The 21,650-nt window shown below is 36.5% G+C and overlaps 1 protein-coding gene across 1 annotated transcript; it reads left to right on the forward strand.

Moving 5' to 3' along the window:
- Positions 1 to 20,911, forward strand: LOC124170143. Its single transcript, XM_046548834.1, has 3 exons — positions 1 to 113; positions 10,914 to 12,003; positions 19,949 to 20,911. The coding sequence occupies exon 2, from the start codon at positions 10,925 to 10,927 to the stop codon at positions 11,993 to 11,995; it is 1,071 nt and encodes a 356-aa protein (XP_046404790.1). The 5' UTR covers positions 1 to 113; positions 10,914 to 10,924; the 3' UTR covers positions 11,996 to 12,003; positions 19,949 to 20,911.
- The last annotated feature ends 739 nt before the right edge of the window (positions 20,912 to 21,650 follow it).

The following is a 21,650-nucleotide window of genomic DNA, read 5'->3' on the forward strand; positions in this document are numbered from 1 at the left end:
GGTAGAGAAGATAATCAATTTTCGTGTAGGGTGTGGGGATAACGCACGCATCCACATGCTTTTTTCCTGAGGTGCCAGGATTAAAGTACAGATATTTTTGGCCGTGAATTTCGGTAAGTGCCTCTATGTTTTTGTTGATACATGTAAACAATGAGACAGTGACTGCTGTATCACTCCTATCGTTTTTATAATGCCTTTATTAATTACGCGATCCCCGCTGGATATCGGTGCATTATGGATTGTATCGCTGGCGCACGGGTAGTTTCGTTTAATCAACCAACTTCCATTTAATTAACTCACCTTCAAACCTGTATCAATAGTATGCTTATGTTTACAAATGTTTGGTTTGCCAATCTGTGGCCTTCCTGAGACGATACATGTGGCCATAGTTGCGCATGTGTTTGGCAAGCCAAACTACGCATAGCCGGATGGCACCCACCCTAGTAGCACCAAAAGGATTACATCTAGATTTAATACGTATCATAGTATACACTGTATACATATTATATCTGTACAAAATACATGCAAATGTCCTCTATCACGCAGATAATATCTATATATTATACGTATTATATCCGTAGCCATAATATGGATTTTATATAGATGAAATACGTATAACTCGTTGTAAATCTGTATATTATACATGTCTGATGATCCCTGGGGCCTAAGTCCGTAACTTGAATTCTCCTTTCTCCGGAGACTCTGTACTCTCCCGTAGTTTTCTCCCGACTGTAGTCCGTAACTTGGCGGAGAGAACATCAGTTCCTGGCCGCTACCGGAGAAAACTCTAATTCTCGGTATCGGACAGGAACGGCAGGTAGGTATGAAAAATATTGAATCCGAAGCCGGCGATACCGTGAAGAACCAATAGAAAAGCTTTGTTTCAAATAAAAAAACGAGAGGGAAATCAAACGATTCTCACCTGTAATAAGGGCTACTCGTTCATCATTAAAGTTAAACTTTCAAATAAAAGAAATTGATGCATCAAAATTATAATTGATAGTGGATAAATCGATTTAAATCCATCGCAGATATATTTGTTCATTAGTACACACAAAAGAGTATATTATACCATTGAAAAAGGAGAGACTAATGCGTAACACCAAAGCATTTTTATGTTTTAGATGTAGGTAATCTTGTCTACAAACGGCCGCTGTATTCATTGATGATATATATGGCATATTTTTTTGCACTTCGGATGCTTACTTTCATTGGTGAATGCATGATGAGTATGGAAAAACATAACTATCAACGTCAGTATTACATGCATTTATCCTCGAAAAGCTGAAATACACAATGTGGGAGTGGAAAAAGAAAATTGAAAAACTTTACTATGCAGAAAAGAATCGTAAAGAAAATAACGTTAAGATAAATGTGTGAATGGTACATATTTATTCTTGCAAATACCTACGTGCCAGCAATTAGTAACATATGTTACAATCTCCCAAAATGTTATAGTTTAGGAAACACAACAACCTGCCTCGCTACTTTTAAAAATTTCAAAGACTGACAGCGTAGAATAGCGAAAACATGGGGAAAATGGTTTACTAGAGGTATATATAGAGAAAACAAAGCAAAATTACCCTTACTTGTACATATTTATTGCTCATCATATCACATACAGCACTACAACGCACACATTTCTATCTTTTTAATACTTATAATCATTATATTCGGAATCAACTGTTTCAATAAATATCTTGGCTCACAATAAATATAAAACACCATTATGTAACACTAATAAAACATGATAATCGGTTTTCCAATCACTTTGCACACACTAAAAGAATTTGCACTCCTTGAAGTTCGAAAGGATTCTTTACACCTCACTTCCTACTCATCACTAACGACTTAGAATCAGATTACGTTATTTCACATTAACATTGCGAAGACAATTAAATGAATAGGTTGAAACAAATTGCTAAACCAGTTATTGTAACACCAACAAACTTCGAATTTCACTATCACTCTCACCGTAACATGACCAAAACAAAAACAAACAACAACACAACGAAATGCGTGAAATGTAAACATTGCCAAAACCTCACATCTCACAACGGGAATTGGAAATAGATGCAATACGTAATAAAATCAAACAGAACTTAGAAGCGAACAAACGAATGAAAATTAACAGGCGTTCGATGTATCCCTAAAGTAAGACTAGTTCAAATATGAAACATATCCCCTTCGCAATACATAGTTAGATACCTTTCATCGTAATGTATACAGTTGATTCGTAGCCTAAATTATATACGTGCGAAATAATTTCGTCGAAGATGTTACATTCACAACACACTTCACTCTTTACTTCATCGTCTATGTGCAATCAATTCACTAAGGGGTACACTAAGGACACAAATTTTGTTCACTTATACTAGAGGCACAATGAAAGTTCACTGCACGTAGTTTCCTTGCAAATGCAGCCATACAAAAATTTCTATTCTTGTCACAAATTACACTACATAAGTTGCCTGCCTAACTTGAAGAATGCATTTTCGTGTTCTATTTTGTCACAAATACGTAAAAAACCATATTAGAATACAATTAGAACTGCAGTACGATCGCCCACAACGGTCCGCCATTGGTATTTTCCTCGTTTCTCCTATGGAGAAAATGAATCGCCGGGTCCCGGGCGGGTGACTCCCAAGCTCCCGTCCAGGGCGCGTCAGTTTCTCCAAATCGCGTTACGGACTTCAGTCGGGAGAAAGATACTCTCCAGGAGAGTCAGAGTCTCCGTTACTGGGAGAAAGTTTTCTCCGTTACCGTTACAGACTTCAGTTGGATGAAACTGGAGCTTCACGAGTCTCTTTTCTCCCAACTCGGGAGAAAACGAAGTTACAGACTTAGGCCCCTGGTTACGCCGTAAGGATATTATTTGTATATTTTAAAGATTCTGGTATACGTCAAGGACAATGGATCATCAGATATGTATAAAATATATATAATATATAGATTTGCAAATCTGTATACCGATGTATTTCGAAATCTTAAAAATATATAGATATAATCCTTTCTGTGCTACTAGGGCAGTTGGTCATAATATGGCAAGCTGTGGCTAGCCATAGCCACGTAGTAAGCAGCTTTTTGGAAAACCTTGCATGCAAATTTCAATTCAATTTCAAATAAAAAAAAGCTTCTGTTGTAGTTATTCGTATCCATATAAGTCTGAATTTCTACAACATCTGAAAGAGACCCTAGTAGCACAAAAAGGATTATATCTAGATATAATACGTATCATTGTATACACTGTATACAGATTATATCTGTATAAAATCCATGCAAATGTCCTCTACCACGCATATAATATCTAGATATTATACGTATTATATCTGCTGCAATAATATGGATTTTATACAGATTAAATATGCGACATAATATAACCCTCCATAATATATATTCAAAATATAATCCATAATATAATAAGATAATATATATTAACCCTCCATATACCTACGAGATAATAGAGAGAGACTATACTTGCCACAAAGAACTATTGACAATGTGAATTCGCGAGAAAAATAATATTTTCAACTAAATATGTCTGAAAGGATTGTACTTCCACTATGCCAGCAAAAGCAAAGATCAATCTAAACCTCAACTACTAGTCCAACCTCAGCTACTAAAACGTACCAGTCCCAGGCGGATATGTATTTGAAATATTGTATGGGATGAGCAAAAGTTTCAATGTCACTTCAGTAGATGTATCTATCTAATAAAAATTTGAAAGTCCTGCCAAACCACCAGCATAAAAATATGTATAAAGAATATGATATCTCTTAAATCACATCTCAGCTCTTAGCATGCATGAGGACATCACCATAATGAATTTTAGTGGCAGGAAAGAAAAAAACAATTAAAATACATATTTTTTATTTTCATTATTCAATCACAATAATAGCTGCAATCCTCTCTTGTTACCATGAAATACTTTGCTGAAACAAATACTGTCATTCTCTTTGAACAAAAATTATTTTTAAGTGCATTGACAAAGCCATACTATCTTCAATAGTTTCTCCAACGAATGTCTATTGTCACATCATCCACTTTAAAAAAATCCACATCCACCATAGTTCTATACGTCACTAATACCACTGTCTTTCTGTCTTCTGAATGATAGTTTGGTAACTGAAGAAATGGCACCTTCCTCCAGTCTCGGCACCTTTAATTCAACACGAATTATCTCCCCATCTTCTCGTGCAAGGCCACAGATTCTTTTCTGATATCAATCGATGTGAAGTGCAGCTCACACACCTAAAATTAATAAATAAGAAAATACCAAGTAAATTACTTAGTCATTTTATTTTCAATTTAAGGCATTTCTGAATGAGAAATATATCGAATGACTTGGCTGGTAAATACAGGAGATAACTATAACCCTCAATGATTTTTTTATAAAAAACTAGATATAAGCATAAGATAATTTGAGCTGATAAAAGCCGGACACAGTTAAATTCCGGTTCATTGCACCACTCACGATTGTAAGAGAAAAACGCATATTTCCATTCACGGCGGTTCATACACACTAATAGTATAGAAGTTTCTGACGAGACTCAATGAATGTCTCAGCATTGCTTTCCATGCAACTTATTAATTGAGTATCACTGGTCTTGCGAAATGATACATAAGCTCAAATTAATTCGAAAGCATGAATACCTTAAAAGGTATGTGCTTTCCCCCGTAATATACGGTACTACGCCAAAAATACAATGACTCAGGAAGCCTAATCGAAAATACCCTAGTATATAACTTAGGGCGTATATAATTCAAACAGCTTTTCAAATCTAAGTTAAATAAGTATTTTTAACTGAGTACTGAGTTTCAGACGCATAACACACCAAAGGGCAAGCTAAGAAATAATATTCGATACCATAAACTTGGCTGCTGAATTATAATTCCAACTAACTCCTTCAACCACACGTTTACTGAACGAAATAATACAAAAAACAACTAAAATAAAAGAATTTTCAGTCGAATTGCCGCTACAATATTTTAAACCACCACTTTTAGTATTGGAGACATTCATCAACATCCCCAAGCCACATCTAGCTAGAAATTACATCCAAATAATTACAGCGTGAAAGGGTACATACCTTACTGTTTTTCGTGGAGGTGAAATTGTCTCTTCTGATCGCCCGAATCCACTTGATCTCCAACTCAAGATATTTTGGAAAGCTAAAACCTTAAACTTTGGGTCCACTCTGGAGTTTTCTTCGCACCCCGGTACTGAACACATGAAAGGCGTTTTTAACAAAAATGTCTCACAAACACACGTTTCTTAAGCCCAGCGAATGAAATTAAAGAATAAAGGAAAATTCACTATCCTCAGAAACTTCAATTTTCAACAACTTACACCACAAAAATCCCTATAAAGTGGTGAAACGTAACGTAAATTCACTCGTAAACAACGTAGGAGTTTCAAGGATATCACTACTTCGCTCAAAGATGATCTTATGAGTGGACTCATTAAAACCGATAATGTGCAACTAGGCAATTATTAGTTTTCAGAGTGAATATTAATCCACAAATATAATTTTCCTCGGCAGTATACTCTTCTATATGTTACATTAATATTTTTAGTCGCTAATATGAACTCAAAGGTTTATGCCGGTATGGATACACCAATATTCATAATGTAAATCCCTACATATAATAACGCTGTAATACAGCAATAATACGTTACAAAATACATTATGTATAGTATACATCAATTTCCTTGGTAAATACATTATGTACGCGAGTTCTTGTGCTGTGTGGGGATGTTTGAAAGAGAAGCAGAGATTTTAAAATATATGATAAATATATATATAATACAGATATGTGTATCTGTATATGATGTATACCAGAATCTTTAAAATATACAATTAATATCCTTATGGTGTAACCATGGATCATCAGACATGTATAAAATATGTATGATATACAGATTTGCAAATATGTATACCGATGTATTTCGAAATCTTAAAAATATACAGATATAATCCTTTTTGTGCTACTAGGGGAGACTTGGTTGCAATGAATACATTGTAATGTGTGGTTTTGCAGAAAATACTTGCATTTGTCCTGTGAGCTGAGGAGCAGCGGTTTAATTGGAACAATGTTAAGGTCGACATTCATCCATTAGTTGTTACTATTGACATCCAGAAAACCAAACAATTGATTACATTTCCTTTGTTACCATATCAGAATGCCTTAGACATGACTGAAATCCCAAATTCTTTGACTTATTGCTTTTGCTTTACTATTTGCTTTTGTTACTAAATAGAGACCCCAAATTCATCTTCAATCCTTCTAAAGCTCCCAACGTTTCGGAAGAAGTATCAGAATTTGTATCTTCTCAATGCTTAGTAACATTGTCTGGCGATACTCTGTGGAATTCATTTGGTGGAACATTTAAATCTTGTATCTCCATGAGAATAAAGAAGAAATGGTAAAACTCCACACTATTTTATTCAAATGAAGACGGACCCGGTTTGGATACGTAGCGTCATTATCCCATTATCATAAGACACTATGTGTCAAAACAGGGTAGGTGTTCATTCAAATAAAATAGTGTGGAAGTTTACCATTCGTTCTTTAACCTCATGATTCTCAGTGCTAGGTATTATTCAATAAGGTGGTTTCCCATTATTTTTTTTATTGCCTAAATTGAAAGATTATTACACTTGGAGTACGCATGTTGCCCTGTGAGGTGACCTTGGGGCGAGGCTTTGAGCGCTGATATAAGTCATAGGCTGCTAGCAGGTAGCAGAGTACCCAGCTAGCAGGTAGTGCTTGGCTTAAATAAGGATTATTGTTAACCTATCAAACGAAGGAAACTTTCCGACCATAGGCAATTTTAATAGGTGATTATTAAGACATGTTTCCCTGAGCTCTGTGCCTCATGCATGCATTGGTAACCTCAGACGATGTATAACTCCTATCCACTCGTATAGAAACTAGGTTCCTGTGACATCACGTGGAGTGGCATCGCATGGGTGCCAATCTGGCCATTTTAAAATGAGGTGCATATTGACCATTGATATTTGTCTAAACTGGGATTTCTAAAACCAAACAATTTGTATGTTATGAATAGACTACTGGTGGGTAACGAATCGCAATCAATGCATTTCGTTTTCTTTGCTGAAGGAAACTACCCCATTGCAATATCATTTCAGATTCTATATTGCCAGGTGCATGGGAGCAATTCTTGATTCGCGTGACATTCCTCAGTCCTGTGATTCTTCTCTCCTTCCCGTTACATGCTGGCAGAGTGTTGATCTATGGTGGGTGATAATGACAAGCCGGGGTCCATATGATTCATTGGTCAATGCAATTTGTATAAAAAGTACGCTTGAAGCGAAAAGAGTGAGGAAAACCAGGATTTTCTCGAGGCAAACACATTGAAACAACCGTTGAGATCTCTTTACTTTTCATGTCTAACAATCAAAGTCGACATTTTGTTATAGGCAGTACTTTGAGCATTTGTATAAGGAGGGATCATAATTAAAAGATTAAGGCCCCAAGGCAGCTGACAGATGGACTAAAATTTTCCTTCCTACACCGGGGGATAAAGGATTGGAATGGCTTACCCGAAGAAATTTTTTCTGAGCCATTTCCAACTCACGCCTCTATATTTACCAAAAGGATAGATAAAATTGAATTTTGAGGGCTTTGTAATTGTATATTTTTAAAATTTTGTGTTTCTTGTCTTTTTTTCTTTGGTCTTAGTATATAATTGTGTAAAATGGATTTTGAGGGCAATGTAAATGTAGATATGTATTATATTTTTGCTGATTTGGTGCTAGGTATACGGGGACATGTATTGAGTAAAAATGGTTTTGTTGAGGGCTTTTTAAAAAATTTTGTGGTACTAAGTATTTTGTTTTGCATTTTGGTTTATGTATATTATTGTGTAATTACTTTATGTTACCACCTGACTTCATGGTCGACTTGTAACCAATTATTTAATAATAATAATAAAAACTATTGAAATAGGGTGGTGTCACACATATCGTTTTACTCATTGTTTATTCGACTGCAACAATGAATCATTGAACACATTGTTTAAATGTAAAAGTTTTAGCTTCTACGGTTGAAAGAGTGAAGAAGAAAAAACTGAAAACTATGAGAATGGTTAAATGGTCATTTTCTTAATTTTGTCACAGGCAAAATATTTGGTAGGATTTGCCATGCCTACTTTGACCAAGACACTGACAAACCCATAAGGTTAAATGCTTACTAATTGGTGAAATTTTTATCATAAGTCGTTAATACATTAAAATAAACTATGGAACGCACAATGTAAACCTTTTTTTCTTACTTAATTGGTAGGCTTTTTGAAGTTATGACTCAAACATCTTTTCCCGGGGAAAAAAATATTATCAATTGCCACAGTTACATTCTACAACCAGCTCTACTGAAAATAAGATTTTATGAGTGTAAACCAGTCATTTCCCTACACTAGTTCTGGTATTTAATTTTATTATAGCCAACAGAAATCTAACAATAGGGTAGTTTCCTTCATCAAAGAAAACGAAAGGCATTGATTGCGATTCGTTACCCACCATTAGTGTATTCATAATATAAAAATTATTTGGTGTTAGTAATCCCAGTTTAGACGAATGGCAATGATCAATTTTAACCTCATTTGAAAAATACCAGATTGGCGCCCATGCGATGCCACTCCACGTGACGTCACAGGGACCTAGATTCTATACTGGTAGATAGGAGTTTTACATTGTCAGAGATTACCAATGCATGCATGTGGCACAGAGCTCAGGGAAACATCTCTCATTAATCATCCATTAAAATTACCTATGGTCGGAAAGTTTCCTTCGTTTGATAAGGTATTAGTGATCCTATTTAAGCCAAGCGCTACCTGCTAGCAGCCTGAATCTCAGCGGTGCACACATCCTAGCCCCAAGGTCACCTCACACGGTGGCAGTGGGAACCAGAATGACGTCACACATGGCTTTTCCCAGCATTCATACTTAGCTGTCGCATTTTCGCGCACTTGAAAATTTTCGCTTTCCATTTAACCGTGTAAAATAGATATCAGAATTTAAAAATCTAAAAGTGTGAAATACGTACTCCAGCAGTAATAATCTTTCCATTTAGGCAATTAAAAAAAATAAGAAATCACCTTATTACAGTACAAAAGTATACTTTCCAGATATCCCCACCAGTTAAGTGGCCAGCAGACACAGAGTTTATACATGAATAGTATTGCAAATGATCTGAAAACTCCGATGGCGATCACCAGCGAAATATGTACAAGTGATTATGGTAGTGCTAATATGTGCACGTGAGCAATTTGGCTGAGTAACTTGTATCTTTTTTCTGCTTTCGAGAATAACAACTGACATGTTGCAAAGGATCCTTTCGATCGAGTGACACCATTGCAGTACTATTCATGTATAAACTCTGTGTCTGTTTGCCACTTAACTGGTGGGGATATCTGGAAAGTATCCTTTTGTTATACTGTAGTTAAATACTACTCGTAGAACTTCTCGGGAATTCAGCCAGGTGAAGTTGGACTAATCTGCCAACGTTTCAGTGGCCTTCTCTGCCATCATCTTCAGGGCTAATGATGGACATGGTTAGTGTCGGGCTTCTATACACAATAGGGTGGTTTCCAATTATTTTTTTATTGCCTAAATCGAAAGATTATTACTCCTGGAGTACGTTTTTCACACTTTTAGATTTTTAAATGACGATATCTATTTTTTGCGATTAAATGAAAAGTGAAAATTTTCAAGCGCGCGAAAACGCGACGCTTAAGTATGAATGCCGGGAAATCTCTCCGTACGACGTATTTCTGGTTCCCGCTGCCGCCCTGTGAGGTGACCTTGAGGCGAGGCTTATCGCTGATACGACGCAGGCTGCTCGCGGGTAGCTGAGTACCCTGCTGGCTGGTAGCGCTCGGCTTATATAAGGATTATTAATACCTTATCAAATACAGGAAACTTTCCGACCTTAGCCAGTTTTGATAAGTGATTATTGAGACATGTTTCCCTGAGCTATGTGCCTCATGCATGCATTGGTAACCTCAGACGATGTAAAACTCCTATCCTCTCATGTAGAAACTAGGTCCCTGTGACGTCACGTGGAGTGGAATCGCATGGGCACCAATCTGGCCCTTTTCAAATGAGGATAAAATTTCGTCTAAACCGGTATTTTAAAAACCAAATAATTTGTGTATTATGAATACACTAATGGTGGGTAACGAATCGCAATCAATGCTTTTTGTTTTCTTTGATGAAGGAAACTACCCTATTGGGGCGGTCAAGTCGTCTGAGATTGGTCAGTTTTAGGTTGTCTTCCTCCTCTTAGCTTTCTCATTCTTTTGATCATGGGATTCCATGTTTTGCTGAGGTTGAAACCTGCATCGCTGTTCATTTTAGTATTCGTGATTCTCATTTCGATGCCCTCTTTTGTAAGACGGTCACAATATCCCTTTCACTTGCAGATGATTTTGGTTTCATTGAACTTGGTGTGATGATTGTATTAATGCAGTCGTCGGCTACGTCAGCTTTCTCTGGGTATCAAAGTCTAATGCACCGTTTGTGCTCTGATATCCTGGTTTCAATTGTACTTCCGGTTTCCCCAATGTAGCTATCTCGGCTTTCACAGGATGTGTGGTAGACGCCTGAGATCTCGAGTCTTCTTAAGTTTGCTCTGTAGTTTTTCTGGTGGCTTGTGAATTGTCTCAATGTTACACAATAAGATTCGCCGTGACTGTACCAGATGCTTCAAATAACGAAAATGTTTAAACATTATGTAGTCCCACAGTTTACCCCGAAATATAAAAGACCACATCCACTTTGGATTTTGTCAAATTTTGAACGAAGCTGGGAAAAAAACTCTGAAACAGTACCTCCAGACATTCCAAACTCCTTTGAATCTACTCATTGCATTTCTTTTTTTATTTCTAGGCGCAGTTGAAATGGCAGGCGCTGGCGACGCAGTGGAAATCCTTCCTGTTGAAGAGGATGTAGCACTAGATTGGGAGACAGAGCTTGAGCAGGGGAACAGAGATTCAGCAGATGAATTGCGCCACTACCAATCCAGCGATTTTGCTACCTTGCAGGGTGAGATCAACGCATTGCACAGAGAGATCACATCCAGGGATATTCTGCTCCGAAAACTGGAGGAGAGCGTCACCAGATTATCTGAAGACATCGCTCCTCTGAAAGATTATGTGACGGCAAAGATGCAAGAAGAGGCGCACAGTGCAAGGTCTCAATCATCAGGTTCGTCTGAAGGTGGCGCTAGTCAGGACGGAGACCAGGGAACTGAAGAAGAGGAAAATAATAGAGCCCAAAATAGATGTGTAGACGTGATGATGAGTCTCACGGAAATACGTGAGAATAACGAGGAGAAAACACAGAAAGTCAGGGGTTTTTACGAGAAAATATACAAAGCATCCCCATTCACCTCTCTTATGTTGACGTTCCTGGAGAGAAATCGTGGAGTGAAAGTACTTATCGATTGTGATTCCTCCAATATCTCTAACTTAGTGAGACGATTGGTTAACCTGGATGGTGAAAAATGTGATGGAACAGCATTTCATACGTTCACTGACTTTTTTCAATGCACGGTTTACTTGGGAGGTAAGACTGGGCAATATGAGGTGTATGAAAGGAACCAATATGTGCATAAAAATTGTGACCCTGAAGTTTCCCTGGCTCAGAGCTTGGCACAGATGGTGATGTATTACATTTTCAAAAACCGAGGATGTCCTTACGGGTGTGACGATGCAATGTATGAGAAACTTTATGAGAAAATTCTGTTGGAAACATCGCAGAAGAAGACCTCAGGGGCGTGCGTGGACGACTTGATAAATTATGCCTTGAATATGAAATCATCTTTAGCGAGAGAAGTAACATTGATTTCGGTCATCCCGGGAATGTTGGTCAAGTACGGTTCGAAGGGAGGAATGTCGAGACTGCTGGACCAGAAGCCTTTGCTCACGCTCTTCTTCATGCAACATGTGATTCCGAAAATGACGAACTAGTGAATGAGGTAAGTGACTTACTTGGTGAACATTTAATAAGAATACAGAAATCTAAATGAAAAATCGACTTATTTGGTATGCGAGTTGCAGTCAACTCTCGATTTTAATGGATATCAATCAGGCAACAGATGAAGTCTTGGAAACCATAAACAAACCTAAAAACTGGTTTCCATTGAATGATTTTGGGCGCTTTCCAATCACCTTGCGCAGATTAGCTCACATCGCAACAGATTGAAACACACTAGCGCAGACGAACAATGCAGGTGCAGGATGTGTTCCCATCTTTTTAGCGCAGATGACGTCACATCTGCGATTGGAACACGCTCTGAGATAAGCAGTTTAAAACAGATCAGCGCAGATACGCGATTGTAAAGCACCCGTAATAATTAATGATAACAAAGCACCTCTTTACCTTTATTGACCTCTGTCTAATTCCTTGAAACACAAACAAAGTTTTTTAAGGCATTTTAAATGTAGTTTATTCACATAATATAAGTTTTTAGGTTTAATATAGATACCAACCTAAACTGTAGTTGCCACATTTAAGTATTTTTAATAAACTGAAAGAAACAAAACTGTATTTGCTATCAGGATTATGGTAGAAACCTGTTCTAAGATAGCAGCATTAAATCTCTCTATTTGGTGAAACAAATTGTGTGCAAAAAGGCTTACTTTTCATTAAATGTGTTCGCAAACGACATAAGTGCCTTTACATCATGCATTATTATTGGGATCAGTATTCAAATCCATGTTTATGTATGCATATACGAGTCGACTTTTTGCATAATATTGTTTATTATCCGGTTTACGGAACACCATATTTCTCTGATTATAGTTCCCCTCTGAAAATAGTCCCCCCTCTAATTTCCAGACTTCAGTTTTGGGAAAAATTTAAAAATGCATTTGAAAATTGTCGCGGCTTTACTAGTACCATGGGTATAGTCTTGTCCTGCAGTAAAACGATCCCTTTACTAAGCATTACTCATCTTTTATTCTGAATTGCACGGCAAAATTTATTGAACCCTCAATTGGCTGCATCAGGCCAAATAATATAATGACCCGACTGGATTTTCTTGGATGATTTAAAAAAAATAAAATAAGGTCGTTTGAAATTATAATTTTTACTGGTCCATTATTTCTTGTAATTTTAGAACTTAGGTCAGTTGTATTTTCATAGATTTGCTTGGTTTTGCTGCAACCAATGTTTTGAACCGCCGAGACCATATGAGCTTATCGGATTTTTTCCACCTTTTACCCACTGCTTAATTCTGTTTTAGTGTTATTAGACAATTTTACATAGCGGGCTGATTTCTCCAAACGCTTTAAAGCTCTGTACATTTCCCTATTTTTATAAAATTCACATATCTATGTACGGTTTCTGCATAAGTATTGATAGTGTTTTGTATGCATCAGCCATAGCTTATTTTATTTTTTGTTGTGTACCTAACTGCAAAGGGTCCAGCAGCTTAAGATGGTGAAAATGGGTGCCCCCAGAGATTTTGAAAAATAAAAAAATATACACTTAAAGTGCATCCAAAATAATACGTTTCCCCAAAGTTTCTGGCCCCAACAATGGAAAATAACCAAAAAAAAATTGAAACACGATTTTTAATTTTTTAACCATATCTCCAGTTTTCATTTTTAGAAAATCGTTACCTTGATTTTAAAATGTAAATACAATAACATTCTATCATCCTGATTTTTTTCAAAAGTTTTTGACCGAAAACTCAACTTAAACATAAGTTTAAAATTTTCAAAATTAAATTAAAAAATATGGGAAACAATGGACATGCCGAAAAAAATATATGTTGTTACCCCTACCCTGAAGTATAATTTAAATTTTTTTAATATGTTAAAAATTGGTGGAACACTCAAAAACAGGAATAACTGCTTTGCGCCATTAGTATCCATGTATTCCAAGAAGATATTTGATTTGATTGTTGAGAGCAACGACTGTTGATCAGTTTCTAATATTACACGTTAGTACATATCATGATGCGACTAATTAAGGGTTAAGGTCTCACAATACCTAACACCACTTATTGAGTCACCACAAGGATAAAAGCGGAAAAGGAAAATCCCTTTCGAGTCCACAGCTACGGCTCCTTTTACCACTGACAAATCTCCAACTCGGCCTTGAAAACTGTGAATTTCGTCTCATCATCATCATCATCACTGGTCAACAATCCTAGGATTGGTTTGACGCAGCTCTCCACTCTATTCTCCTATCAGCTAATCTTTTCACACCTACGTATTTCTTCTCTTTCACATCTCTCTTCACTTGTTCCATATATTTTGTTCGAGGTCTTCCTTTTCCATTCTTACCTTCCACTTGTCCTTCGACGATTGTCTTCATCAGGCCATCATGTCTCAGGATGTGGCCTATAAGGTTGTTCCGTCTTTTTATTAAGGTTTTCATGAGGCTTCTCTTCTCTCCTACTCTTCTTAGGACTTCCTCGTTACTAACTCGGTCCATCCATTTGACTGTCATCATTCTTCTGTGGCACCACATTTCAAAGCCCTCTATCCTTGCTTTCTCCGCTGCGGTCATTGTCCATGCCTCACTTCCGTATAGGAGCATACTCCAGATGTAGGTTCTTATAAATTGTTTCTTTACTTCCATATTTAAGTTTCCTGCTGTAAGCAGGTCTCTCTTTTGGTGGAATGCTCTCTTGGTCTGGGCTATTCTGCTGATAATTTCTTTCTTACTTCTCCCGTCACTAGTTATCTTGCTTCCCGAATAACCGAATTCATCCACCTCTATCAGTTTTTGCTTTCCTATTTTAATGTTAGTCTTGACTTCTTCTCTTCTGCTGCATACTAAGATCTTGGTTTTCTTTGTGCTTATTTTCAGTTGATATCTACCCATTACCCCGCCCATATTAACCAGAATATTTTTCAAATCCGTCTCTGTTTCTGCTATAACGGCTATGTCATCGGCAAATCTTAGCATGCTAATTTTTTCTCCATGAATATTCACTCCCAATGCCTTTTCTTTGATTTCATTAACACATTCAATGCGGATTATATTTTCGTCGAAACCTCCAGTGACGGATGGGTGATTTTCCTTCATAACGGTGGTCTTGGAAGTAATGCAACAGAATTTGCAATTTGTTTTGTTTCTATTTCACGCAGTTTGTAAAAAACCTTAATGACATACATGTATGCCACCCGTCACCAGTAATTGACAATTCACGCAACCCGCATTACACACATGCAATTTTCCTTGTATGAAGGAGTGAACTTTTCATATTTCCGTTTATAATACTTCTTCTACCGTTGATTCCTAAGGTAATGACGAAAATATCTTGGATTTAGTCTTTACGTGTATTATTTTGTTTCAACGGCCGTAGATTTAATTTTTTCAAGTCACAGAAGTAGAACATGCAATGAACGGCAAGAAAAATATAAATTTATGGAATAAACATTTTTTTTATTAAAGCAAATCTATGTTACCTCAGAGTTATTGCAAAATTGGAACATTTCAATGAAAATTCTTGCAATTTCTTATGATATATTTAAAAGCAAGGCCTTAGACAGAGCCCTGGTTGACCAGTACATTCTGGGCAAATCGTAGTCACTGTCCTACGGATGCCTTCACGGTTAGCGGAGGAATGAAGAGCCTGCATCATTCCTAAAAACCTATCACGGCACATTTTCTCCCGAATATTGGTACTCGCACTAATTCTGACCTCCAATCGTTAGAAATCGTGTTAACCCTAATTGCGCCCATGTAGATAAGAAGGCCCAGCCAAGTTTCCGGTTCTCTCCGTCCAACGGCTTCCAATCCATTATGCCCTTAGTGAAGGCCCTTGGTGAAGGATTTCAGAGGAAAATGCTTTCTGCATTTTTCTCCGTCTATGAGAGGATTATTTCAAAGAAAATATCATTTGCAAGTTGAAATAATCTCTGGGAGTGCCGCTGGTAGGGAGGGACTCCAACCTTGAGCCTTAAAAATTATCCATCAAAAAGCAAAATAGTATAATTTGTGTAATGGAGTGTTGCATATGTGATTAATATGTTAGTTTTTATGAAAATTAAGACTGTATCTGTACCTAACACTAGGATGTATTAATGACCTACAAAATGAAAACACCATAATGATCAGAGGAGAAGTAATTGATGCGGAGTAATGACTGAGAAAATATGCCGTAAAATTAGGAAAAAATCCAAAATATGTAAAAAAACGTAATTTGCAATAATTATTTTAAAATTATTAATAAAGTATAAAATACGACCTTATGGAACGCATGGAAACATTTTGGAATAAAATAGTAAGTTTTGAGACGGGAATACACGTTATTAACAAAAACTAAGTCTGATAATAATTTTTGTGGTTGCACATAAGATATGAATAAATTAAAAAATAAGATAAAAATAATATTTCAAGGGAATTAATAATGGTTAAATGCCGTAATGCTTAAAATACCTCTGAGTTTATCTATTCTTTCCCGCAATTTCGTTTACAAAGCTAAGGAAACAAATAAACGAGTAAAAAATTACAGACCAATACATACTCTACATAATGTAATGCAGTGTTGCATACACGATTAATATGTTATTTTTTATGGAAAGGAAGAAAATCTGCAACTAACCCCAACACGTATGAATAACTCAGAAAATGAAATAAAATCGAAATGAATAGAGGATTGGTAATTGACCTATAGAGAAACGAATGAGAAAATATGCGGTAAAAGTAGGAAAAAGACCCAAAAAAAATCGCCCAGGATATCACCCGTAATTTGCATTGATAAAAAATGTTCCTAGAAATAGAAATTCAAATCTAACATCATAAACTGAAGCACCGCACTAAGATCATTTTTTTATAATGTAGTGAGTATGAAACGGGGAAAAATATCTTCAATAAAAAAGTTAGTCTAACCATTATTTTGTGATAGCACATAAAATATGAATAAATAAAAAATGAAGGTAAAAAAATAAATAAAAAATAATAATCCATATGTAAGACATGATTATGATATTTACGATAAGAATGGTGAAAAAGAGATGAAGGAAATGAAAAGAACAATCTCAACCTACCAAATTGTTCCAAAAATAGCACTAACGTAAACAAAAAATCACTAAAAATGAAGGAACACGTAGAACTAGAAACGTACACTTCCGCAATGGTGTAAGGTCACTCCCAAACTGCGGGAGGGTGAAAAAGTAACGCTAGGCGCGCTCGGAGCACCCTAGTGACCAGTGGAAAAACGAACTTCTGAAGACATACATTTATGTCTTCCGCCTGAGTGGAAAAGCCTTCATGGCATATATATATGTCATCTGCACTGAATGTGTTAATGGCTTTCTCAATGTAAACGTTGAAAATTACGGGTGACAATGTACAGCCTTGTCACACTCCTTTCCTAATTCTTGTTTCTTCACAGCTGGGCCCTGATTTTATCACCGCTACTTGGTTTTTGTATAAACTGTGGATGATTTTTCTGTCATTATAAAGAACCCCGATTTCCTTTAGGATTCCGAGCATTGTGCTCCAATCCACGTTGTCAAATGCTTTCTCTAAGTCCACAAACGCAATGAACGTTGGCTTGTTCTTTTCCATTCTCTTCTCTATGAGCAGTCTTAGGGCCAATATTGCTTCTCTTGTGCCTTTGTTTTTTCTGAATCCAAATTGGTCCTCATCCAAGTACTCTTCTGCTTTTCGTTCTATTCTTCTATAGATGATCCTTGTCAGTATCTTCGACGCATGTGTAGTCAGTCTAATGGTCCTAAAATCTTCGCAGTTCTCCGCTCTTTTCTTCTTAGGGATAGGGATTATAATGTTCCTCTCAAAGTCCTCTGGTATCTCACCTGTCGAATACATTTCACTAATGATTTTGTATAGCTGGTTCAACGTCTTCTCTCCTGAATTTTTAATTAGTTCTGCAGGAATGTCATCAATGCCAGACGCTTTATTTATCCTGAGGTCTCTTACAGCCACATCATATTCCGATCTTAAAATTGGGGCTCCCATGTCATCGGCATCCACTTCCCTCTCGTTTTCGATAGCATTCCTTCTGAGGCTGCTTCCATTGTACAAATCTTCCAGATATTCCTTCCATCTCTTCCCTATTTCTTCGTTTTCAATCATTAGTTCTCCGTTTTTGTCCCTAAGGGTATTACATCTTACGCCCCTTTCCTTAAAGTGGTTCCTCACTATCCTATAGGCGGCCTCTACTTTTCCGTGCTTAAGATTGTTTTGCACGTCTTCACAAATATTTTTCATCCACATTTCTTTAGCCTTCCATGCTTTACGACATATTTCATTCCTTATTCTCTTGTAACGATTCTGTCCTTCCTCTGTTTTGGCAGCCTTGTATTTTCTTCTTTCTTCAATGAGATCTAATACTTCCTGCGTGATCCATGGTTTTTTCATAACGACTCTTCTTTTACCAAGAACTTCCTCAGCTGCTGCCTGCAGACCACTTCTAATGGTTTTCCAGCTCTCTTCCATTGGTTTGTTGGTCGTATCCTCTCCTATTTTATTTTCTACAGCCTCTTTAAAAGCCAGTTGATGCTGAACCTCCCTCAATTTTTCAACCTGCCATATGTTTTTCACGGCTTTCTTCAACTTTTTAAATTTAAGGTGGCATTTCATCATAACTAAATTATGGTCACTATCGATATCTGCCCCTGGATAACTTTTGCAGTCCTTCACCTGGTTCCTGAATCTTTGTTTCACTAGAATGTAGTCGATTTGGAATCTTCTAAGGTCTCCTGGCATCTTCCACGTGTATCTTCTTCGCAGGGGATTTTTGAATTAAGTGTTGGTAACCACTAGCTTGTGCTCCGTGCAGAATTCAAGAAGCCTTTCTCCTCTTTCATTGCGGTTACCTAACCCATATTTCCCAGTTATTATTCAATCTTGACCTTCGCCGACGACGGCGTTCCAGTCACCTAAAATAATAAGATTTTCTTCCCCTCTTACCTGCTTGATAACTTCTGCTATATCTTGGTAGACATCTTCTACTTCATAATCTGACGTAGGCATGTAAACCTGTAACACTACAGTAGCTACGGGTTTAGTATCTATTTTCACCATTACTATCCTTTCATTAAACTGCAGGTAGCTTAATGCTTCTTAGCTTAGAATTTCGCCTACTGTGAAAAAAAACTGGAGAAAGTGGTGAACTTCATCATAAAACCTTAAAAAATCACTCAAACATGATTGTAGAATTATGATTGATAGATAAAAATAAAAATAAATGTGTCGTTCATGATTCAAGCTCAGTCATGCGTAGACAATGTCCACATATTTTATCCCCACATGCAGGGGCGGATCCAGGATTTTTTTCTGGGAGGGGCACAAGGAAGGCCGAATCCAGGATTTTGTTCTGGGTGGGGCACGAGGATACCTCGTAATACAAAACGAACGTAATGATAATGGGACCGTATTAAAAATCATGCATATTTTTGAGGGTCTGGGGGGGGCACGTGCCTCCGTGCCCCCCCCCTGGATCCGCCTATGCCCACATGTGTGTTTGAAGCGCAAATATTGGTCCGTGTGTGATGACGACACATTGACCATAAGTCTGTGATTGGAAGACAGGTAACAAAAGTGTTTGTTAACCCTGGCGATAAAATCAGACACTTCTTCATCTCCCTGCCACCCTCCATTTAAGCAATCACAACATTTAGTCAGCCCTGAATTTTACGAATGATATGTGATGTCATAAGAGGTAGCACTTTCATTTCTGCGTTTGCATCCGCATCTGTCGCGTCCATTAAATGTTTAGTTAACGTTCAGCCAATGATTTTGAAGTGATATATATTTCTGCCTAAAATGACATGCGTCATTTGACAAATAAACCTGGAAAAAACCGAGAATTTTATAATGTAATTAGAGGGAGAACCCTGACTGATTACATTAATAATAATTATTGCATTATATTTTGTTAATTAATAAAATTCAAACAATTTGGCTACATCTGTTTTGTTTCCTTACTTCAACAGGTATGAAGAATGTGCCTTCAACAAAACGTCAGAGATGAGTGCCTTGAAGTTAATTATTGTTCTTGTTCCTGAAATTCATTGTCTCGAAGAAGAGATTCGTATTTTATTCCACGTCAGTCATTTTGGTGAACCGGGAGTTTAGAAAAAGTGGCTGGCCACATAAATCAATGGCCTCGCAATGGTTACCTAATCAGTGCTTTATTTAAAGCCTATACATATATGCAAAGTTGGATATTATCATTATAGTTTGTTTATTATTACTATTATAACATGCCATTTTGATTTTATAATGCCTTTATCACACATTGCAGAACTGCTCAGATGCAATGCGTGTGCGATAATATCTGCATTCTGAATTTATAATCATTATAATATAAATATATTTCATTACTACTGGTATTCCACTAATAAAAAGAACATACATTCTCCTCGGTAACAACTGTATATTGTATTTATCCTAACCTACAATGGCAGCAAGAAAGATAAAGACTCATTTTTTAATGAATGAACCACATTCAGTATATTTTTAGCAGGTGCTTATTGTTAATTCTTCTATTTTGTGGATGTATCTTACATTCTCCTGCAAAGAGATCCGATGTCTAGGTACTTAATCTTGACAATGATGCATTGTAATGTTAATTTGTTTGATGCGATTTATTCATTACAATTTGTTTGATGGTTTCACATACAATACGGATCTTACAAGATCCATATTTTTACAAATGAATGCATTGTACAATGATTTAGTTTCCTTTTATTGCCATGATTTTTCAATTTAGCCCTGAAGCCATATGTTTTTTTGCTATTTCCGTCTTTCGCCGCTGAGAAGAAAGACAATATCAGTTGGTTGATAAATATATTATTCAAACCTGTTGCCAACCATAAACGGATGTTGTTATATTATGTAAACCTTTATGATTTTGTAATTTGATTCTAATAAATGAAGTGATATATTCTTACTTATTCTTGCATAAATACCTATGATTTCTCTCCAAACAAAATCAGTTGGTTAGCAGCAGAGGTAAATGTTTAACAAGAATATTTCTGGGTGGAAAATGTGATGAGATATGCTAAGAACGGCGTACTTTTCGCTATAAAATTTTCATATGTCATATGTTTTTTTCCGGAAATATTACGAAAGAGGGTCTTCAAATCTGCCCCTGAATATTGTTGTCCGTAGCCTACGTTATTCATATAACGTAGTATAATGTATATAACGTAGGCTACGTGTTGTCACACCACCGCGTATTCAACACTTTGCGTGCCATGGACGTAATATTACGTCCTGCTAATCCTTCTGAGGATTTCCATGGACGGAAATATTACGTCTTTCCATTTAATTGGCTTTTTATGCGTGAAGCCGTAATATTTCGCCCATGGTACTTTTCCAGTTTACTCCTTACCCCAATGAAAATTTTGTATACAATTGTATACAGGATTTCCTGTATAAAACTGTATACAATTGTATACAAAATGTGTTAATTGTATACAAATTTGGCTTTACACAATTGTATAAAAATGTGTACAATTGTATAAAGTGTATACAATTGTATACATTTTACACAATTGTATACAATTTATACAATTGTATACATTTTATACAATTGTATACATTTTTATACAATTGTGTAAAGCCACATTTGTATACAATGTACACATTTTGTATACAATTGTATACAGTTTTATACAGGAAATCCTGTAT

This window comes from Ischnura elegans, chromosome 13 (genome assembly GCF_921293095.1).
Source record: "Ischnura elegans chromosome 13, ioIscEleg1.1, whole genome shotgun sequence".
NCBI lineage: Eukaryota > Metazoa > Arthropoda > Insecta > Odonata > Coenagrionidae > Ischnura > Ischnura elegans.

What these genes read in the sequence shown, in the direction of transcription:
- LOC124170143 (XM_046548834.1), top strand. Translation starts at nt 10,925, where the DNA reads ATGGCAGGCGCTGGCGACGCAGTGGAAATCCTTCCTGTTGAAGAGGAT.